Below are 24,097 nucleotides of genomic sequence, written 5' to 3'. Positions count from 1 at the left end.
ATATTTTAGTTCTAAAAAGGTTTGCTGTAGATCTCTTAGGTGAGATTCTCTGTCTGTAGAGTTGGAACAGATGCGGTTGTAACGTAAGGCCTGGCTGTATACGATGGATTGTTTGGTATGTTTGGGATGGTAGCTAGAAGCATGTAGATATGTTTGTCGGTCAGTTGGTTTTCTGTATAAGGTGGTGTCTATACGTCCATCCTGTATTTTATAGTAGTGTCCAAAAAATGTATTTCTTGCATAGATTGGTTCATTGTTAGGTTGATGGTGGGGTGAAAGTCATTGAATGTCTGGTGGAAGGTTTCCAGGGTCTGTTGTCCATGTGTCCAGATAATAAAAATATCGTCAATGTATCGCAGGTACAGGAGAGGTTTAATGAGGGTGAAAGAGGAGAGCGCAAAATATGGTCTGAAGCTCAACATCAAAAAAACCAAGATCATGGCCACTGGTCCCATCACCTCCTGGCAAATAGAAGGGGAAGAAATGGAGGCAGTGAGAGATATTACTTTCTTGGGCTCCTTGATCACTGCAGATGGTGACAGCAGTCACGAAATTAAAAGACGCCTGCTTCTTGGGAGAAAAGCAATGACAAACCTAGACAGCATCTTAAAAAGCAGAGACATCACCTTGCCGACAAAGGTCCGTATAGTTAAAGCTATGGTTTTCCCAGTAGTGATGTATGGAAGTGAGAGCTGGACCATAAAGAAGGCTGATCGCTTTTGAATTATGGTGCTGGAGGAGACTCTTGAGAGTCCCATGGACTGCAAGAAGATCAAACCTATCCATTCTTAAGGAAATCAGCCCTGAGTGCTCACTGGAAGGACAGATCCTGAAGCTGAGGCTCCAATACTTTGGCCACCTCATGAGAAGAGAAGAATCCTTGGAAAAGACCCTGATGTTGGGAAAGATTGAGGGCACTAGGAGAAGGGGACGTCAGAGGACAAGGTGGTTGGACAGTGTTCTCGAAGCTACGAACATGAGTTTGACCAAACTACGGGAGGCAGTGCAAGACAGGAGTGCCTGGCGTGCTATGGTCCATGGGGTCACGAAGAGTCAGACACGACTAAACGACTAAACAACAACAACAACATATGTTGGAAGCTGCCCAGAGTGGCTGGAGCAACCCAGTTAGATGGGTGGGGTTTTAATAATAATAATAATAATAATAATAATAATAATAATAACAACAACAACAACAACAACAACAACAACAACAATAATGGAAGTCCCTATTTTCATTGGAGAAATGTTGGTGGGTATGTAAACAGTGGATTTTTAAAGGAATTTATTTCTTTTATGAGGGGAAAAAATATTTGTGATTATTATTTTTAAATGATTTTCTTGTGGCCAATATGGTTTCCTTTGTTTTGTGTCTTAAATAATAATAATAATAATAATAATAATAATAATAATAATAATAATAATAATAGTTCCTATTTTCATTGGAGAAATGTTGGTGGGTATGTAAACAGTGGAATTTTAAAGGAATTTCTTTCTTTCTTTTATTAGGGAAAAAAACCATTTTTAAAAATATTATTTTAAAAGGATTTTCTTGTGGCCAATATGGTTTCCTTTGTTTTGTGTCTTAAGGGAGCAATAATAATAATAATAATAACACCGTATATTCCGGCGTATATGACGACTGGGCGTATAAGACGACCCCCAACTTTTCCAGTTAAAATATAGAATTTGGGCTATACTTGCCGTATAAGAAATACGACCTGGCGTGTAAGACGACCCCCGACTTTTGAGAAGATTTTCCTGGGTTAAAAAGTAGTCTTATACGCAGGAATATACAGTAATAATTTATTATTTATACCCCACCCATCTGGCTGGGTTTCCGCAGCCACTCTGGGCGGCTTCCAACAGAAAAATAAAATAAAATAATCTATTAAACATTAAAAGCCTCCCTAAACAGGGCTGCCTTCCCAATGTTCTGGGAAATATTTATGCCCCTTTCAATGGTGGTGCTGTTCCCTTGAATCCCCCCGGGTTTTTCCCCCCTGAGTCTGACTTGGCTCCTGGCCGTCTTTCCCTCTCCCTCCCATCCCACCAGCTGGGTTCTTTTTCTAGTAAGGCCAAGCCCGGGATTTGAAGACGTTTATGCCACAGCTCTGGAATTTGGCAATGGTCCCCGGGGGTCAGGTGACGCCTTCTCAGTGTCCCCTCCGCTGGGTCTTTAAAGCGACCCAGCCAAGTGCATTCTCCAGGGAGATCCCAAACTCAGACAGGCACAGCGTCTCAGCCCAGAGATTACAGCCATGCCTGAACCCGCCAAGCCTGGTAAGGGTCCTTAGGTGTGTCATAAAGGTCACCTCGGCAGAGATGCTTAAGAACCAGTTTTAATAAAATAAAACGGAGGGAGGGAGAGAGAGAGAGAAAACCGGGTGGTAGGCCTATTAGGGTGGTCCGTGGTGCAATTCAGTAATTTTAGACTCCAGATTTAATAGCCGTACAGAGGGAAGAGGGCTTATTTAGACAGTGTATTCGCTTATGCAATTTGCAGTGTGGAAAGCCAGCCCTGCCGGTGTTTGGGGGACGCTCCTGATATTTCTGCTGAGTGGGGCCCAGGACCCTTGCCCTATAGTCCATTGAGGGTGCGGATTGGATGTTTCCCCCCAATATCACAACGCTTTGAGAAACAATAGGGTGGTTTTGGTCCCTGGGTCCCCCATCACCTTGTCTTTGGGTTCTCCTGTGCATGTAAGAATCTGCCTTTTGTGCATGCTTCCGTCGCCTCTGAGCTGCCTTGTGCGATCCTTGCTGACGACGTAGAATGGAAATCGAAGAATCTGAGGTCGGAATAAAGCCACTCTTAGATCGTGCGGGCCTGGTGTGTTCAGATCTTGGGCAAATGTTGAGCAGAGAACTGCGCCCGTTGCCTCTCTCTTGCGTGCGTTCCTTCCCAAGCTGCTCCAGGAAATATTTGGAAACGGCACATCAGGCCCACCAAAGGTGGGTCTTTTGCAAAGAGGTGTGGCAGAGTGCCAAGCATGAGAGAAAAATGCCAGCCTCTCTAAAACGCCAGCTCTATTGCTGCCTCAAATAAAAGACAAGGCATTGCATTCTAAGAGGCTGAAACAAGCAAGAGCAAATGGTTTGCAATTAGGAATATGCCTTAAAATATGAGAGAAATGCCTTAAAATATGAGAGGAAATGCCTTAAAATATGAGAGAAATGGAGGGAAGAGGCCTTGTATCAGTTTTTGTTCCCCTAGCTAAGAATCTCGCCTCCCTATAAAAGACTTAAAGAAAAACAGTGCGGAGTAGCGGTTAGATTGCCAGATTAGGAGCCAGGTTCAAATCCCTGCCCTCTGTATGTGGTTATGTTTCTTTGTGTTTATTATAATTTACGGATCCCAAGAAACTTTAAAGCAAGGCAAATTCTTAAGGGCAGAGCACGTGGAGAGGTCTCCTTTTCCCACTTTTGTTTTGCAGTGCTGCTGGCAAAGATTTAGACTGGAACATTTCGGGCTGAATAAATTCTATTCCAGTGCCTCCCCTCTTTAATTTCAGTGTTATTTTGTAAAATGGATGCATATTGATATTAGTGTGGCCGTTGCTAATAATAATAATAATAATAATAATAATAATAATAATAATAATAATAATAATAATTTCTTCAGAACATCTTCAGGACTAGCTAAAGAGGACCCAGTGTTATTAATTGCTGTAGTCTACCTCCCTAAGTAGCGGGACCCAGTTGGCGCTGTGGTTAAGCCACCGAGCCTAGGGTTTGCTGATCAGAAGGTCGGTGGTTCGAATCCCTGTGACGGGGTGAGCTCCCGTTGCTTGGTCCCAGCTCCTGCTAACCTAGCAGTTCGAAAGCACGTCAAAATGCAAGTAGATAAATAGGAACCACTACAGCGGGAAGGTAAACGGCGTTTCCATGTGCTGCTCTGGTTTGCCAGAAGCGGCTTTGTCATGCTGGCCACATGACCTGGAAGCTATACGCCGGCTCCCTTGGCCAATAATGCGAGATGAGCGCGCAACCCCAGAGTCGGTCACGACTGGACCGAATGGTCAGGGGTCCCTTCAGCTTTACCTTTACCTCCCTAAGTAGTAACACTCCTTTTAATCAGTTTTCTTTTAAACAATTGTTAAAACCTATATTTATTGCCTGTTTTTAGATTATTACTGTTTTTCTTTTATTGTTTTATGTATTGCATATTTATGTGTGCTGGTCAAGAACCGTAATAAATCAATAAATAATAATAATAATAATAATAATAATACCGAAATTATGATGGAAATTAAATTTCAGTATTGTCCACACACATACATCAACACGTATAGAAATAATGAGATTGGGGGCAACCATCTCTCCTCCTTTCTGCACCCCCCTCCCCCGTCAACAGATGGCTACATCATTTATGACAGCTGATACTTATTTGCCTCGATATATACTCCGATCCTTCGTTCACAGCTAATAAATCATCTCTCGGATCTGTATATAAAGGCGCTTGGGTGTCAGTCAGTCACCGGGTGCATCCTGACCACTAGAAAAGTCTGACTGCAGGAAATTTTTAATCTAGCGGTCAAAATGTGCAAAGCAAAGTCCCTTCTCATAATAGTAACCAGCAGCAGTCCTGCGGGCAAGCCAAGCCAAAGCTACGATGCCAGGATGCGGCAGGAAGTGCTGAGAGGTCTTTCCTTTGCACCGTGCACCGTTTGAACCTTTCTCAAGTTGTTGTTGTTAGTTTAGTCGTTTAGTCTGACTCTTTGTGACCCCATGGACCAGAGCATGCCAGGCACTCCTGTCTTCCACTGCCTCCCGCAGTTTGGTCAGACTCATGTTCGTAGCTTCAAGAACACTGTCCAACCATCTCGTCCTCTGTCGTCCCCTTCTCCTAGTGCCCTCAATCTTTCCCAACATCAGGGTCTTTTCCAGGGAGTCTTCTCTTCTCATGAGGTGGCCAAAGTTAGGGGAAAGCATTTGCCGTGGGTTAAATTGACTAGCCGTGTCGCATTTACTAGCAGTGTCACCCAGTGACACGAAACCTCGCGGTGCAATCCCAAAACTATCAGCAGAAGGTGTGGCGATCCGCTGGGCCTGTTACACTGCTAGAGGAGCCTTGGGAGTGTGTTTTATAGAAGGCTGGGAAACTGACAGAAAGTACCACCTTGTTTAAGATCCAAAGTATTATGAAGCTGTAGCACCTATACAAATAAGTTTAAGGAAGTGAAAGAACTGAAAAGAAGCTGTACGTTCACCATCTTGTTTAGAAGTCTGTAACATCCACCGTTTAATCTATCTATCTATATATATATAAATGGTGAAGGTGTCTGTGTGTTATTCCCCACTTTTCTCCCACAAGCACTTACCCGATCGTCCTGAAATTTGGCCACAACCTCAGAGTCACATGAGAGCAGGTGGGGGTTACCGGGAAGAGGGAGTTGGGGGATTCACAGGGATAAGCCGACGGGCGGGGGGGACGGGACAGGACAAACAGAATAGATCATGGATCGGGACAGGGTGGGGGCAATCACAGCGTGGCAGGGCCAGCTAGTATCATAATAATTATTTATTATTAAAAGAGTGGGGAAAGGGTAGACGTTTGTTATTCTTACAATGCAACTTTGCAAGCAGGGAAGAAAACGTAATCCATTTTACTGATTGTAATAATCCCAGAACCTATATACTAATATCGGGCCCCTTCTCCGAATTTGTGTCCTGATGCAGCTAAAACGACCCCATCCAATCACAAGTGGGAGTTGTCACAGACCTAGGAGAACCTAAGTTGCCCCACCCCCTCCCTCTGAGACACTGTGCAAGGGATCCTGAAATGTACTTTTTCAATTTTGCTCGGGGGAAGTTGCAATACCTTGGTTTGACCCTAGAGGGCGCTTCGGAGTACATAACCTGGCTCATTTACTCGAGCTCTCTGTTCTGCAGACCCTCGTGGTTGTATGTATACTGTTGCTCCTGCTCTCTGCTCCTGACCCGCTGCGAGCTGATCACTGGAGCAGAGGGTTGGATCCGATGCCCTTTCTTGCAACCTCCTGCGACACAGGACATCACACGTGATTCTCGCCTAGTGCTTATGCAATCGGTGGAGCAGAAATACCTTCTGTTAGAGGGGGCACGATGCCAGTGTGGGAGTGGTTTGGAGAGAAGGTGGCATGGATGAGGTTGAGGGAATATAAGGTTGACCAACAGCCATTGCGTCAGTGCCTGGGAGAGGTGGATAATGGGATGGAGCCAGCCTTTCCATGCCTCTGTGCCAAGATGCATCACACATCAGCATCACCTAGCAGGTGCAATCGGCCCAGCATAAAGGGGCAAGCAGGAAAGCGGTGTAGTTCCACTTGGGGAGCACGAGACCAGGAAGAAGGAGACATCTTTCAGGGGGTAAGGGGAAGGGAGAGGTGGCCAGTCTTTTGCAGATAATTTTTTGAAGGAGGGCTGCTTTGTGCGTGTGTATTTGATAGAGAGGGGCGGGGGTTAAATGTATTAAAGAAACATTTGCTGTTGACCTAATTTTGGCTAAAAAAAGAGAGAACAATATCCAGAAAGCAACAAGAGTTGGCTGGTTGGCTAAAGCAGAAATGACAAGTGCGGGGCAGGACACCCACCTGTCTAGCCGAATCGGAATGAAATGTCTTGACCACAGTTGTTTGAAATTACTTTCTTTTGACCCCCAAGTGCTCAGAAAAAAAAAATCTGTCGAAATCTTCGGTCATTTGAAAATTAGGAAGTTAAATGAAAACGAAACCATCAAAATTAACACCAGAGAGTATCTTTCATGCGGTTAACGGGTATGTTTTGCAAAATTACAAAGAACACGCCTTTTCTCATCTTTAAAAAAAAAATCTGAACAAGTTTTATTAGATTTGCTGAAAACCTTCTCAGCATTTAAGCACAGCCCATTGAGGCGTTCCCTTATCATCGTTGACCTTAGCCAGGTCTTTAATGCCCGCAAGGTACTGAATGACCACTGTCCGGTACAAGTCGTGTACGGCTGAGCAAGAGAGATGAGCAGAGCCTTTTTTGTGGTAGAGCATCTCAATTTCAAATATTCTGATTATTTCCACTTTTAGTTAAGCATTGCTTTTTATTTACTTGATTTAGGAGGGGCAGCTGCCCCCCTGGCTATGTCCATGCCAGGGGAAGTAAAGGTAACTGACCGTTAGGTCCAGTCACGGACGACTCAGGGGTTGTGGCGCTCATCTCGCTCTATAGACCGAGGGAGCCGGCGTTTGTCCGCAGACAGCCTCCAGGTCATGTGGCCAACACGACTAAGCCACTTCTGGCGAACCAGAGCAGCGCACGGAAACGGCGTTTACCTTCCCGCCGGAGCAGTACCTATTTATCTACTTGCACTTTGACGTGCTTTCGAACTGCTAGGTGGGCAGGAGCTGGGACCGAGCAACGGGATTTGAACTGCCGTCCGGGGCTTTGAACTGCCGACCTTCTGATCGGCAAGCCCTAGGCTCAGTGGTTTAGACCACAGTGCCACCCGCACCTGGCAGGGGAAGTAGTAATGCCAAAAAGGGATGCCACAGTCTGAGGCTGTTCCCTTTGCCTGGCTTAGGAGCTGCAAAAAGGCCCCGACTCTCCATGTTGTGCAATCCCCCCCCCCCCGCCCGAAGCAGTTGTGCTGCGAGATCCAAGCATTACAGACCAGCGCCCTTTGTGGCATCACAACTCTCAGACTGCCTGGTGCTTCGTTGGAACGATGCCCTTAAATACATACACAGTTGCCCCAAGCAACCGGCTGAGTTGTTTGCGCAGTTGGGCCAGATCTTTCATGCGGCAGAGGCAAGCAGGATGCTTAAATTGGCAACCGCCTCAGAACAGCTTGGTTCTAAGAGGTGGTTTAGAGCCAAAAGGTGAAGCTTTTTCAGGACTGTACCACTTCAGGCTACAAGGGGAGGAGTACTCCACAACCTTTCCAACCTATGGGGGAGGGGAATAGCTTATCAGGTTTTAGCCAATGTTAATCATATGGTAATCGGAGCCAACCCATTGAAATCAATGGGCGTAAGTTAGTCATGCCCCTTAATTTCTTCTTCTTTTGTATAATCTTTTTTTATTGAGTTTTACACTACACATTTAAATTCAAACATTAAACATCAGCAGCATTCATCAGCATTTAGGATTCCCTGAATCCTTAAGACTCCCCTCCACCCTTCCATGGTTACCATTTTCCATCTTTTTCAACTGCCTCACATATTTTCTGTTTTTCTAGTTTTCCCCTTAGTTTTTAGTACATAAGAAGTGCTACTCAAATCCTGCCAAAGTTTTTAGTTGTTTACAGTGTTCTCTTAAGTACATTGTAATTTTTCCTCATTCCTTATTAAAGTTCCTCTCTTCTTCTTGGTTTCTGATTTTCCCGGTCATTTTCGCCTCTTCGGCGTAGTCCATCATCTTCATCAGCCATTCATCCCTGGCCGGGACTTTATCTTCTTTCCATCTCTGTGCCAGCAGAATCTGAGCTGCTGTCGTTGCGTAAATAATCGTTTCTGCTGCTTTGGTATCTCTGCACCTAAAATTCTTAGTTAAAAAGCCTCTGCTTCATGCCCATTAATTTCAATGGGTCGGCCGTGAGTTGCATCCAACCCCTTATATCTATGCTAGTTTGCTTGCTTTATGGAATTTTCTTCCCATGGGGGAACACTGATATATCACACAAGCATACTGCTTTACCCTGATGTGGAACAGTCCTGGAAAAGCTCACCACTAATCAAATAGGGTTCCAAAAGGAGAGTTCAAGATTTGAAAAAGAGCTGTTGAATGGCAAAACAAAACTCATTTCTAAAATGTACAAATTGCTATTGGATTATGAAGTGATTGATGAAACGGTTACAGCTTCTATGATCAAATGGGCACAGGACTGGTTATCCGATTACATGTTCGGAGTGGGAAAATTTGTGGAAAATTAATATGAAATTTACATCGAGTTATAACATAAGAGAAAACCTGCTTAAGATGAACCACAGATGGTACCTCACACCTTCCAGATTATCTAAAATGTACAAGAACATCGCAAATGTTTGCTGGAGGTGCGGGGAAAATGATGGAAACCTATCTCATATGTGGTGGACATGTGATAACATTAAGAAATTCTGGGATAAAATTCATGATGAGATCCAAAAAATCTTGGGAAGGAATATTTCAAAAAGACCAGAGATTTTCTTATGAAGTATCACTTTTCAAAAAGATATCCCAGCACAATTAAGAGAAATCCTTCTATATTCCTTAGCAGCGGCTCGAATTGTTATTGCCTAAAGATGGAAAGAAAAAGAAGCCCCAAAAATTACAGAGTGGCAAAATAAACTTCAGGAATTTGCCAAAATGGCACAGTTAACAAATAGTTTGAGAGGAAAGAATTCGTTAAAAAATGAGACAGGTACAAGAAATACGTAAAAAAATATAGTGAGAACAAAATTTCTATGATAGCGTTCGAGTAAAACGGGAAGGAAATAGCTTGGACTTGCAGAAATTGGGATGTTTAAAGCAACATGAGTGCGAAACGACAGATAAAAACAGAGATAGCATTGATTGTATATACACTTGACAATAAAAGAAAAAAAGGTATGCTGATGGAGATAACAGGAAGTCCAAAGTTAATTTTTTTCCCCTTTTTTCTTTTTTCCTTCTTTTTTGTTGTTTTTTTGTGCCTTTTGTGTGTGTGTGTGTGTGTATATATATATATATATATATATATATATATATATATATTCTTTTTTTTGCCCTACCTTTCTCCTTTTTGTTGAGAAAGGAAGGCCTAAGACAGTGTATGAAAAATGTAAAAATGTATATGTTTGATGAAGAAAAATAAATAAATATTATCTCAAAAAAAGAAGAAGGAAAAGCTCACCACTTGGCTTTGCCTGATCCTGCCATCGCCTCTGATAGACGTATTGCTGGGAGAGGCAATGGACTTTGGCAGCAGAGGGGGTGAGAAAAGAGGAAGATATATATGTAGGTCTGTCATTGTCTTACTACCATATGAACCAGCTGGGATAGCTCAGTTGGTAGAGCATGAGATTCTTAATTTCAGAGTTGTAGGTTTGAGACCCATGTTGGGCAAAAAGGTTCTTGCATTGCTGGGGGTTGGACTAGATGACCCTTGTGCTCCCTTTCAACTCTACAATTGTGTGATTCTATGTTCTCTGCCGTCGCTTCCGCAGGCAACCCCATTCTGAGTAGCTAAGCAGGATACTCCTTACCTCTGTTGAGAGGATTCATTGGGGAATTTCCCACAATGCCCTGGAGTAACACTACATTAGGTGCTTTGCGACATTGGGGAAGATTGGGGGAAATTAAAATGGCAGCCCCCTGCCATTTTTTTTAGTGCTTTTGCTGCTGTCACTACAAAATACCCATCCATATTAAAGTCATCAGAGGACACTTGGTAGAGTGGCCACTTGCAATAAATGCATTGTGACTCGAGGACCCACCACCCGCTTGGAGATAAATAAGACACAAGGACACAAGTATTTTAGGTTAATGGGCAAAAGAAGGACACAACTTTTATTGGTAACAGCATGTGAGTGGTATTGGCTTAGGCATTGGATCAAGCAATCTATACATTACCCCACCCCACTCAGCAGGGGAGGGGGTCATTCAAGGGTTAACAGCCAGTGGGAGGAGCTTGTTGATGCAAATACAACTGGAAGCTTCCCTAGACATCACCGGGGGGGGGGGGGTGTCGTGCCATGGCCCTAGTCACCAGCAGGGCATCAGACAGGATCCACAATCACCGGATCCCTTTAACGGAACACCCAATAACGGGAGGGTTAGGTGATGGCCACAACCTGCCCTCCAACACACTACACATATTCCAGTGCCTAACTGCCAATAACTGCAAAGTTGTGATGATTTGCTATGAGGTAGTCGAAAAACCAAGAGGCCAGGGCCAATTTGCCAAATGGATAAAAATTCCTACCAGGGCAGCCAGGGCGACCAACCAAAGTCCATAGCAAGGTCAAAAGCCAAGACATGACCCAAAGGGAGGGTGGGCGCGTGATCCGACGAAATCCAGGGAGCAGAATGCGGGCTTGGAGCTGCCGCGGCCGCTAAAAGAGGCTAAACCCCGCCCCCAAGCCAGTCCTATTGGCTGGCTGAAGTGCGAGGCGCGGCAGCCAGCCTAGCTGACACAGGGGGCCGAACACGCCCCCCCCTGTTGACGCGGGAACCAGCTCCCGCTCACAACCCCTCCCCTCTGGAAGGAGGAGAGGCTTTGCCAAAGAAAGAGGACAAAAGATGCTGGCAATTTTCATAACATTTGCATAACATTTGTGCATGTGCATGCGTGTATATATATATATATATATATATATATATATATATGAAATGGTTAAAGAGATCCAAGAAAAACATAATGATTGTTTTTTAATCTGTTATCAACAGTTTAACATGGGCCTCTCACCAGCATTGTGTAATGGCCAGATGGCAGGTTTTGTTCTGTTGGCATCTCAATGTTCCTGCTGTGAGCATTTAAATGCTTGTGCATTAGGCACAAGATGCATCCAGTTCCAACCCCGTCGAGAGTTATAACTTATAGACACCCTGGAGAGAAAGCTCTGAAGCTGGCAGAAGGATAGCTTTAGCAGACTCACTAACAATATTCTGATGAGCCGTGATTGAGAGGAGCCAGTAGGAGGGATGCAAGCTGGAACGGAGGCGTTATGGGGTAAACACCAAAGGGGCACAGGATAGGCAAGGCAGGGGTGGACTTTGGGCTTTAGGATTTCAGTGGTGCCCTGTGTGATGCCAAAATTCACGGTGCCCGCCCCCACCTCTCGTCTTCTGTCCGTCATTGTTGCAGCTCCCTCTCAGCTTGGCGCCCAGTGTGGGCGAAGCAGTCGTGCTCCCCTAAACCCTCCTCTGGGCAAAGTGTGCTTCCGATAGTGGTGACCAAACCGTGCCTTACAAGTTAAAGAAATAATGGTTCCCATGTAATAAAGGCTCCCATGTACAGTAATAATATTTTCTCTGACAAAGTCCTATTTTGATCAAGATGAATTCTAAGTACGTGAGCTTAGGCCTGCAGGCTGATTTTAACACCCAGTTTATTTTGCTCTTTATTTATTTACTATATTCATATTTAAAGGTGCCCGTTGGAATTTTGTTTCCTGGGCATTTATTATGACATTATAATTAGTATGCGCAGAATACCTTCCTTCCTTCCTTCCTTCCTTCCTTCCTTCCTTCCTTCCTTCCTTCCTTCCTTCCTTCCTTCCTTCCTTCCTTCCTTCCTTCCTTCTTTTCAGGTTTATACATTTCACTATCCCAACATTCACTTCGACATTTCAAAACTTGACTTCCTTCTCCCTCTTTCTGCAGTTCCTTAAATTTATTTTTAATATCTTCTGCATATCCAAATTAACTTAATTTGCTCATTTATTCATCTTCTTTAAATATATACCGTATTTTTCCGTGTATACAACTAGGTTTCCCCCCTTTAAAATAATGTCAAAAATTAGGGGGCGTCTTATACACGGATACATCTCCCCCCATTTTCTTAAATCGGAGTCTCCCAAAATACAGGGCAACTTATAAATGGGGGCGTCTTATAGACTGAAAAATACAGTGCTCTTATGAAACTGCAGGTTGTTACAATAATCCTGCCAATGTTCTTATCTGTTTACAATTTATCTGCAATAAACCATTTCCATTCTTTTATAAAAAGCTTATCTTGATTTCTTATTCTTCTGGTAAGTTCCGCCATTTCTGCATATTCCGCAAGTTTTTGTGGCAGAATACTTTTCTGTTGATTAATCATGGGAAAGTGAGTGGGGTAGTGGGCGAATCAGAATGAGCTACTTTTCTTGGGGAGTGCTCACGTCTTCCCCCCCCCCTGCAATAAGCCACGGTTTTCAATCCAGCAGCCAATCTCTCTCCATCCTGCAAAGCGATGCTCTCAGCCATGGAAAGTAGGGACTCTTGGGGGGTGGTCTGTGTCTGTCTTATTGCAAGGTGATAAGGTTAGCACCTGTGTGGTTGTCGATAGATAGATATGATTTGCGGAGAGTACGTACGGTAATAAGATCCTAGGGGGAAGGCGCTCGGATGTCGCCTCCTTGCCGAAGCTAAGCAGGGCTGGGTCTGGTTACTATCTGGATGGGTGACAGGCGAAAACCCACACATATATTTGCCTTGGTTTCCATGATGGAAGAAAGATGCGCTATAAAACGTATTGGCGCAAAATAAATGGATTGTTTGCTCTTGTGAGCAGTTAGAACTGCTCTTGTGAGCAGTTAGCGGAAATAAAGGAAGAAATTGAATATCTATTGATGTCTTTCTGGTCTGTGCTAACTTGGGGACCTCGGCCTTTGAAGACAGGCCACGGCAAGCACATAAGCAAAGGAAGAAATGCTAGCATAAACAAGACCCACCATTTATCTGGTCTTTGGATTCTCTGAATATTTTGGACGATCTCCAGGCCACTTGTTAGTGAAAACATGGTTGCGCTGCTTCGCAGGATTGTCCAAGGATGCTTGTTGTGCCACATGGATTTACTTGTCACTTTGGGAATGCTGATTGTAGTGTGGTAGGCAACCACCGTGGGCAAGTGTCATAGCAGGTGACTGTCACGGTCGTGTATGCGTTTATATTTGTCACAAAAGCTGTTATGTCAAGGCATGTGCAGGCTGGAGTCACCATCCAGCACAGTTAGGCCATGTGCGCGCCATACATCTAAAGGACACGGCTTGCCATCAAAGCACACGACACCTTCCAGAGAATCCTGGGAACTGCAGTTTTGTTAAGGGTGCTGGGGAATTATAGTTGTTGGGTGTTAAACCACAGTTCCCAGGATTCTTTGGAGGGTGTCGTGCGCTTTAAATGTACGGTGTGTAAGCAGCCTTTGGCCTACGGAAGCCCCTTTAATTTCAGTGGGCCTTCAGTGTGCCTGATTGCTGCGCAATGAACTGTGAGTGATCTGCACTGTGCGCATGGATATATAGTGTATACATAGCCGGTGATTATAGTTAGCCGCGGATTTTCTTCACTTTGGAAAGTACATTTAAATGTGTGTTTTGTGCATGTGTGCGGTAAGCGGCTTAATGCCCACTAGGGTGCATTCCAAGACATTTTTATATACAGTATTTGCAGATAGGGGAATATTGTGTGTGTGTTGCTGCACTGTCTAGTTTGCTTGATACCTAAAGTGTGTGTGTGGAGTGTGCGAGTCTTGAGGCATGCGCCGTAGATGCCTAGTTTTTCTGGGATGAAAGTACAAGTGGGATCTGCAACAAAATGTTGCAGTGCAGCATGCTGCTGATGAGAATACTCCATTCCACCCCCCTCCCACCTGGCTTTCCATCCTTCCCCAAATTATTAGTCAGCATTCTATGGCCACCAAGTACATACATGCCTCAATGAAGAGCTCCCCCCATTCTTTTTTTAAACTTCTGCAAACCTTGGGATTCCCCTGAGCCCGTTAACAGATACATCTTGTGTGTGGATGGTCCCATCTTGTCTGCCTGAGTATTGAGTACTACCTAAGCACCGGGTTTTGAGACTGTGATCTGTGACTATCTATGAGGTTGTCATATATTTTGCTTGTGTACAATTTCTGTTTCCCCTTATGTCTATTGATTTATTCTAAGATTTATATCATGTCCTTCAAAGAAGTATTCCCCAGGGTGGCCGACAACATCCCAAAATGAAATATAATCAATATAGAGTAACCGCGACACTAAAACACTATATATATAACTGGATCCATATGGTGATATCAGGTATGTTCGATTCCATGCGTGTTATGGCGCATGCATGTGAGAGTGAGAGATTAGGGCCTGTTGGTAATTGAATGTTAATTGCGTAGTGCCGCACTTCGTACAAATGGAATTTCAGTTGTCGTTCGTACATGTGGAGTTCGTGGCTATGTGTTTTATGAATACTGGAATGCAGGCAGTTTAAAATGCGTTAGTGGGTAGGGCACACAATCCAACGGTGATAACAATAATACTATATTTGACAATTTGTTGCTGTACATCGACATTTGTTGTCTGAGGCAACGAGCCCTGCCGAGCCCATTGGTAATTTAAGCATTTTCATAGGATATGTGTGTACAAAATGGTGACTAAACGTAATATTAAAAGCTACATTGCACAATCTTAATATGACTAAGCGATGTGGTTAATTTTATTTATTTTTTAGCAGTAAAAGCAGGAATCCTTCAGTCCCAAAGTTGCGTCTCTAATTGCAAGTATATACTTGCAAGTATATACTTGCAATTAGGCTGTGGTTATTCAGTCGTCATGGAATATCACTCTGCACATGTTCAGTGGCACTCCTAGATTTCCCATCACTCACATATTCCAGGGCTGATCCTTGTAATTAACAAAAAAAGCTCCAGTTTTTGAAGCTGCGTGTTTGATATGCACAACCCGATGGGCGCTCTGTGATCACACACAGTGTGGCGCTTGTTTTATTGTAGGCTTGGCGTCCAATTTAGAACCTATAATATTGAAGGTGGGCAGTGGACAATTTGGGTTATGCATTAGACATGCATTCTATGAAAACATTTTTAAACGTCTTCAGGCTTGCTGAGAGTCTGCAAATAGTTTTGTGGGGTGGGTGGGTAAGCACAGTGCATATCTGAGAGTATACTGGGTGTGCTCCCTTGGTGTGCAAAGAGAGAAAACCGCTGTACATTTTAGGTGCAGATTTCTGTAGAGTTGAGCGCTGTGGCTGATGTACAGCTCCCCGACCAAGACACATGCGTTTCAGGGGGGCTGTTTCTCTCACCTACAAGGGTGTTGTATGTGGAGTCTTGGCTTAGTGACAGCAAACACCCTAAACAGAAGTAAGAAGGGGTAAACCGAGAGGCCCGCCTGGCCTAAATTGCTGATCCCAGGGGATTCTGCTCCAGCCAGGGGGTTGAGTTACCTTAGCGGTTGGGCGCAAGAGCCGCTCAAAACCAGGCAGCTAATTATAAACGTTTCTTGGCCCTGCCTCCTTCCTCGGAGCAGCACGGAGCCCGGTCTTCTCTCCGTGCCCCTAATAGGACACAGGGTCCCCGAAAAGGCAATGTGAGACGGAGCCCAGGAAAGGTCAGGCAGGCACTCGGGAAGGTATGAAGGCCTTACAGGTGGGAGAGTGCTAAATCAATGTTGAGCGCTGTGGCTCAACAAGCCCTTAAGCAGTTGTGCTCAGCTGGTTTAACCCACGTCCAAGTGCTGAAAACAAACCAAATCCCCCAAAACGAAAGAAGGGTCCTTAATTCGGGGAAGAAGAGAGGAGGCATGCCAAGGGAGACTCTGTATGGCTTCTTCGTGGTGGCAAATCGCACGCTCCATCCTTCATATCCTGCCAGGGATTCTGGGACTAGCTCACATCTGGTGGCAGACAAGGAACATGTGGTTTACTGCTGAGAAGCCTTGTCCTAGCCTGCTTTCCTTCCCTCTGCCCCCCCCCCCCGCTTTCCTAAAATAAAAATATTTTTTTTCCCTTGGAGAAGGGAGGGTGCGGAAGCAGATGCAAGAGCAGTGGGTTTCCCCCCCTAGAAAAAGAGGTGCCGGAACTCGCCATGAACGCCTCCCTTGTTCTCTTATAATGGCAATGGCGCCCACCTGAGAAGTGCCGGAACTGAGTTCTGGCAAGTCTTCAGCTGAAAAAAAAAACCCAGGGTGAGAGCCTGCTTTGAGTTTGCACCAGTCCAAAGGAAAGCTGGGCCGAACTCAAATTGGGATCCTTCCATTGAAGTCTGGGGGCTTGCGTTTTTAGGTCCCTCCATTTTGAAAAATTAGGTAAAAAGGTAAAGGGACCCCTGACCATTAGGTCCAGTCGTGACCGACTCTGGGGTTGCGCGCTCATCTCGCATTATTGGCCGAGGGAGCCGGCGTATAGCTTCCAGGTCATGTGGCCAGCATGACAAAGCCGCTTCTGGCAAACCAGAGCAGCACACGGAAACGCCATTTACCTTCCCGCTGTAGCGGTTCCTATTTATCTACTTGCATTTTGACGTGCTTTCGAACTGCTAGGTTGGCAGGAGCTGGGACTGAACAACGGGAGCTCACCCCGTCACAGGGATTCGAACCGCCGACCTTCTGATCAGCAAGCCCTAGGCTCAGTGGTTTAACCACAGCGCCACCTGGGTCCCATATGAAAAATTGGCCCATGCTGAAAAGCAAAGCCATCTACTCTTCCAAATGACCAGGGCAATGTTTTGCTTGTTTTTCTGGTTGTTGGGCAACGCTTCTCAGGACCAGTTGCAGGTTTCCAGAGGCCCGGACTGCGGCAGGATCCTGGTAGACGTCTCTCCCCCTAGTTCCACAAGCTTTCTAAATGCACTAAGCACAGGACAGCTCCCACCTCTTCTTCCTTCTCCTCCTTCTGTTTCCTTTCCAGTGCTGATTTCCAGGCCTACCATTTTTGTCTCCCGCCGCCAGGGCCTGAGTTTTTCACCGCATTAGGTGGGATAGACGCATAGTCGGGGTGCACGTTACTCAGGGCCGGCTGAAGTATTTCGGCACCAGCGGCAGAAAAACCGCACAAGCGCCCCTCCCGGGGAGTAAAAAAATACAATTACTGTATAATAAAATGAAATAAATAACAATTTGTAGCCCAAATAAAAAAAATCCTTCAGTAGCACCTTAAAGACCAACTAAGTTTTTATTTTGGTATGAGCTTTCGTGTGCATGCACACTTCCTCAGATACACTTGAAACAGAAGCGTCAGACCCTTATGTATATACAGAGGGTGGGGGTGGGGAATGGGTGATGGGCTGATGGGAGTGGTAAACCTGTAGATGGCTGTTAACGACTGCTGATGACTGCAATTGGTCCTGCGGGGAAAAAGCAAGGGCTGAGGCGCCAAAGAAAGCTTGATCATGCATAATGAGATAAGAATCCAATGTCTTTATTCATCCCAGGTGGCTCCATGGTTTTAAGCTTGGTAATGAGTTCCAATTCAGCAACTTCTCTTTCTAGTCTGTTCCTGAAATTTTTCTGTAATAAAACAGCTGCTTTGAGATCTTGTATAGAATCCCCACTGTGGACTCCTAACCATATTTTTAGTTTGGTACAGAACACCCCTCCTCCAGTTCTGGGGGCTTTTCAGGACAGGCAATGGATATCGTAAGCAGTCTGTAAAAGCAGAGCTGTCTAAACCGTCCAGAATATCCCCATAACGTGAGAAATTAACTTGTGTGCTGGAGAATGGGAGAAGCAAGCGGAAACCAGAGCCCTTTGAAATACAGCGGTCCTTCAAGAGGCAGCGGCTGCATTCTAGTCAGCAGCGAGTTAGGACAAGTTCAGACACCCTCCAAGTGTCCCTATTTTCCAGGGATTTACGGAAGGCGTCCCAGTTTCTTATTTGATCCCCGAATGCCCCGCTTTCCCTTACGGCACCCCCTATTTTCACCATATAAATGTTGGAGGGTACAGAGTTATGTGACCGCTGAGCCAAGGAGATAATTAACTAGGCAACCTTTAGAAGACATCTGAAGGCAGCTCTGCATAGGGAAGTTTTTAAAAAATGTTTAATGTTTTATTATGCTTTTATATACCGTATGTGGAAAGCTGCCCAGAGTGGCTGGGGTATCCCGGTCAGATGGGCGGGGTATAAATAGCAAAATTATTAATATTGTTAATGTTATTAAGGAACAGGATGTCCCTATTTTCATCGAAGAAATGACGGAGAGTATGCGAGTTTGAGGCTCTTGCCAACCTTGGCGCTCCAGATGTTTTGGGACTACAACTCCCATCATCCCTAGCTAACAGGACCAGTGGTCAGGGATGATGGGGATTGTAGTCCCAAAACATATGGAGGGCCAAGTTTGGCCATGCCTGCTCTATAGCGAGGATGGAGAACTTGTAGCCCTCCAGCTGTGGTCAAACTGACACTCCCATCTTTCCCAACCATCGCTGGCAGGGGCTGATGGGAGTTGGAGTTTGATACCGTGAAGTGGTCCATGGTTTCATCAGAGCTCTGCTTTCCTCCAAGAATGAGGCAAGCCTCCTCCGTGAGCTTCAGGGCGTGCACAGCTGCGGAGGAAAAAGTGGGTTTTGTTTCCCGTTGCCCTTCGGCGTGACGTCACGCTTGCAGAAGGAAGACCCAAAGCCTCTGGGATCCATCTTCCATCTTCCACGATCCTGTCCCCCAACGGGAGCTATGCAAAGCATCCTGGAGCTAAGCCGAGCCCTGCAAGGTTCTGGCGGAGCCCGGGCGACAGCTGGACCCCTCTGTCGCTCATCTCCCTGCTCCTTTGGCCCCGGAGGTTGGGTTATTATTGATCGCCGGTCGAGATGGCTCAGCACTCTGCACCTGGCTATATTAGGGGGTCAGGACGGGCTGGGGAAAAGGAGTCGGTGCTGCTGGCTTTATCGGGAAGCGGGCGGTGTGGGCTCAGCGCATAGTGGGAACGGAACAGGGGTGACATCATGCAGAAGGGCTCGCTTTCCAAAATGAGAGGTGCCAAGGCTCAGGCCTGCCTGGGTAGCCCTCTCTTGGACCGAGAGCGAGGCCTTTCCCACAGGTGTTGGGGGGCTCTTGGAGTGGCAAAAGGACAAATTGTGATTCTGTTGGACAACACTGACCTGAACAAGGGGCGCGGGGAGCAAAGGGTTGAGCTGCGGAGCAACCGATAACCTTAGAAAACAGAAAACACTTGTATAAAATATTACTTATTTGGGAATTATGGGGACAGAACTACCTAAATCGTATAGAAATTTATTTATGGAGCAGAAGTCCCAGTTAAGGAAGAATGGACACACAAACTTATGGAATATGCAGCAATGGCGAAACTTAACCAGAAAAATAAGAAATCAAGATAACAAACTTTTTATTTTATTTTATAAAAGAATGGAAATGGTTTTTGCAGATAAATTGCAAACAGATAAAAACATTAGCACGATTATCGTAATAACCTGCAGTTTTATCAAAGCGTATATTAACCGTAGATAATTAAATGAGCCAAGTTAAATGAATTTGGATATGCAGAAGATATTAAAAAACAAAATTAAGGAACTGCCGAAAGAGGGGGAAGGAAGTCAAATTTTGAAATGTTAAATGGATTGTAAAATTGATGAAATGTGTAAATTTGAAAAGTATAAATAAAAATAAAAATAAAAATTACTTATTTGTGAAACATTTTCATGCTGCCTTTTGGATCCGAAAATAAAACGAACCTTGCTGTCTTCCAAAGCATATTCTGCTTAATGCTTTCCCTGCTGCTCTGATGCTTTTAATAAAGCTTCTGCAATTTTGTGCGTTGTATACTGCTTTGCTTTCTTTATTTTTAATGAAAAATATGGTCTATAAATAATATGTCTCATTCATAAATGCAATGAAGATCAGGTGAAATTATTCAGTCTGATGTGCAGGCTTCACTTCAAACAGTACATCTGTGCACGGGAATGTGGTATCAGCAGGTTTGGAGAGAAATCCAGGGTTTACGGAAGTAAAAAAGTCCTTTAGGAAAAACCGATTTAAGAAGGTACCGGTCAACTCCAAGGATGAGGTATTGGAACACTACAGAGAAGGAGAATAGAATAGAGCAACTGGAATCCCAAACTTCCAGCTTTCCACACTGCATTGTCCTATTCACTGACTGAATTTTGTTTGATTAATCCACGGATCGGCAAACTAAGGCCCGGGGGACGGATCCTGCCCAATCGCCTTCTAAATCCAGCCAGCAGACTGTCTGGGAATCAGCGTGTTTTTACATGAGTAGAATGTGTGCTTTTATTTAAACTCTATCTCTGGGTTATTTGTGGAGCATAGGAAATTGTTCATTCCCCCCCTCCCCAAATATAGTCCGGCCCCCCACAAGGTCTGAGGGACAGTGGGCCGGCCTCCTGCTGAAAAAGTTTGCTGACCCCTGAATTAATCGATCAATTAAAATTCACGGAATTTGCAGATAAGAAACAACTATTCTAAAGAGGAAAGTCATGGTTGTTTTTTGTTTAAATGATGCATACAGTTGTCATCGAACATGTTAGAAGAGACACATACCTTGTTTTCTAACACGCAGGAGGGAACTTCTTTTTTTAAAAAAAGTGCTGCTTCCAATCTGCAGTTTTTATAAGTGCTACTTTTATGAAAGATTAGTACTTGCCTGAATTAGAATATAATATAATTTGAAAACAAGTATACATTTTTAAAAATAAATAAATAAATGCTAAATAACCAGAGATACCTTTACAGTCAGCCACACTAATTTTAGCTGATTTTTCATTAAACGGTCTGGGGAGCAAGTACTGCAAAATGCTAAAAAACAGGCCAGTAACCCAGGTGGCGCTGTGGTTAAACCACTGAGCCTAGGGCTTGCTGACCAGAAGGTCGGCGGTTCGAATCCCTGTGATGGGGTGAGCTCCCGTTGCTTGGTCCCAGCTCCTGCCAACCTAGCAGTTCGAAAGCATGTCAAAATGCAAGTAGATAAATAGGAACCGCTACAGCGGGAAGGTAAATGGCTTTTCCATGTGCTGCTCTGGTTTGCCAGAAGCGGCTTTGCCATGCTGGCCACATGACCTGGAAGCTATACACCAGCTCCCTCGGCCAATAATGCGAGATGAGCGCGCAACCCCAGAGTCGGTCATGACTGGACCTAATGGTCAGGGGTCCCTTTACCTTTAACCTGGAAGCAAACTTAGCTCAGTTCCAGTGCCGATTCACAAATGTTTCAGAGAGTTATTAACTGGTACAAGCAGTTGGATCTCGCCTTTAGCAGTTGTCTCTTGACGTGTTTAATAACCCTTTTAGAATAAGCTTGCCAGATTTTTTTCACTGAATCCTGGGACACTTTTCAACTTCAACGGATTCTGTATGGGGGCTGATTTGTAAATCCAGAGACTGCCCTCGGGAAACGGGGACGTCTGGTAAACTTTATTTAAATAGCGGGTTTTCGTTTTCCCCAACTGGAGCTATTTCCCATCATTAGGACGATTGCATTCCTTTTTCTGCTCCCGTACAAGGTTGTGAATATGAGCAGGCTACCTTCTTGCATGCAAATGACTGTAACAGGCCACCTTTGCATTAGCCCTGGTTAAAATGGGATTAGATGTTGCCTTGTTGGACAGGAGCCCTTTCGGCTCGGCAAAAAACGCTCTAAATGTTCTTGGTTCTTGTCTGGATCAATATGAAGCTACTTGATGATTCCTGATGTAGAGGGCTGCTCAGTATTGATTTTGGGTGCTTTTATTCCATTTTGATGTTATTGCTTTTTATACTGTTGGCAAAGCACGAGGGTTGCTGTTTTAATGGACCTGGCAACTTTATGGCTGGCTTGTTGCTTTAAATGTCTGGGTTTTTGTTATTTTATGGCATAAATAAGTGAATCAGCTATAACGTCCATAAATGCAGTCCCTTAAGTTTTGTTTTTTTTGCTTAACCTGGGTCTGAAACCTTGGCTCGACAGGAGGACGAGGGCCTTGTATTATATATGCTGCTGTTTTGATTACCTTTCCCTAAAGGATATGTCTTTGGGTAGGGGCCATAGTTCACCGGTAGAGCACAATCCTGACATAGAGTCATGGAATTGTAGAGTTGGAAGGTACCCTGAGGGTCATCTAGTCCAACCCCCTGCAACACATGCTGAAAGTTCCATTTTCAATTTAGTGTTGCTTTATTTTTTCGTTGCCTTGTACAGGGCATCTTAACAACCAAGATTAAAAACCACAGAAAATTGTTTAAATCAACAGGCGCTTTCATTCCCTTGCATCTCTGGCTAGTTACAGGGAACCAGGCACAGGGCCTTTTCGGTAGTGGCACCCGCCCTGTGGAATGCCCTCCCACCAGATGTCAAAGAGAAAAACATCTACCAGACTTTTAGAAGACATCTGAAGCCAGCCCTGTTTAGGGAAGCTTTTAATGTTTAACAGACCATTGTATTTTAATATTTTGTTGGAAGCCGCCCAGAGTGGCTGGGGAAACCCAGCCAGATGGGCGGGGTATAAATTAAAAAGATATTATTATTATTATTATTATTATTATTATTATTATTATTATTATTATTGGGGCAGATAGCAGGTGATGCACAAGAACTCTGCCTGAAACATTGGAAGACTTCTGGTAGTTTGTGTGGACAATACTGAAGTAGATGGACAAAATAACTGACAGCTTACTATGTCATGCACCAGCAAGTATGATATGGGCTTAATTGAGACATGGGCTTAATTGAGACCTGACCGTGGTGTACAGTCACTGGAGTTTGAGCTTCCAAATATGCAGGCAAACCACAGTTTATAGTTGCCTCTCCGCTTTCATTTTTGCAATTCCTATTTCTAAGCGCAGGGGCTCTGGAGACATAACAACTCCGGCAGCTCCACAGTTGATTGATTCAGAGATAATGCCAAACCCTAGTTTGCACATATCATGGTTCCTAGACCCACCTCAAACCATGGTTTCCAATCCTGGTTTGATGGATGATTGGAAACCATGGCTTGCCAATTTAGACTTCACACTAAAGCTTCCACGGCCATGGCTTGCCATGATACCTGGACTGAGGCAATAGTATTTGTATCTGGCTTGCTTTTAATGCATGTTAAAACTCAGCACCAAAATTTCTTTTGTGCTGCAGGGGGGCATTTTGAGGGGGGGGGGGACAATTCTGAGAATAGAGATACAGGCAGGGAAAGAATTAAGCGTTTCACCCTCATTCACCTTTCTTCTTTTATTCTTTCCTGATGACAGCCTCCAATGGTTGCTCTTCATTACAGATAGAGCTGTAACATTCTCACTTTTCCTGTGCTTCCTTCCCCCGTTGATTCCCTCCCTGGGTCCACGCCCCTAACCACCCAGTGGCAAAAGCCCCAATTCCTCCAGGTTCATCCTTAGCGTTTTTCTGCTTCTCCTCTGCAGTCCCCCTATTTGTGCCCCCAAATCCACACCTCCTCCCTCCTCCTATAGGTGGTAATTAGGGCCCTCGTCTGGATTAACACCCCCAGCAGACACATTTACACGTAAGGGGCATGGAAAGCTGGAGAGCAGCCTAAAGCCTGGAAGGCACTGCAAGGGACGGGATGGAACATGCTCAACAGGTGGGGTTGGGTGGGTGCCTTGGGGTGTTGGAAAGTGCAATATATGCCAGCAGATGGTCTACATTGTGTGGGTTCCACTAAATTCAAAGATCAAAACTGATGTTTCTGAGTCCTAAAGTTTAGGACCTAAACACTCTGCTGCCTTGCATTTTTTTCGCCTC

At 44.7% G+C, this 24,097-nt stretch overlaps 1 protein-coding gene across 2 annotated transcripts in view; it reads left to right on the top strand.

Annotated features, from left to right (window-relative positions):
* The first annotated feature begins 2,208 nt into the window (after nucleotides 1-2,208).
* The window catches only part of MYBPC2 (myosin binding protein C2), a 71,180-nt gene continuing 49,291 nt past the window's right edge, over nucleotides 2,209-24,097 (top strand). For both annotated transcript variants that reach the window (XM_088655023.1, XM_035134682.3), the window contains exon 1: nucleotides 2,209-2,283. In XM_088655023.1, the coding sequence (XP_088511149.1) occupies nucleotides 2,262-2,283 (22 nt within the window). In that variant the 5' untranslated portion in view covers nucleotides 2,209-2,261. The remainder of the gene's footprint in view (nucleotides 2,284-24,097) is intronic.

The sequence above is a fragment of the Zootoca vivipara genome, chromosome 12 (assembly GCF_965207765.1).
Source record: "Zootoca vivipara chromosome 12, rZooViv2.hap1.1, whole genome shotgun sequence".
Lineage (NCBI taxonomy): Eukaryota > Metazoa > Chordata > Lepidosauria > Squamata > Lacertidae > Zootoca > Zootoca vivipara.
Note: the sequence above shows the minus strand (reverse complement) of the source record. Positions and strands in the feature narration are given on the sequence as shown.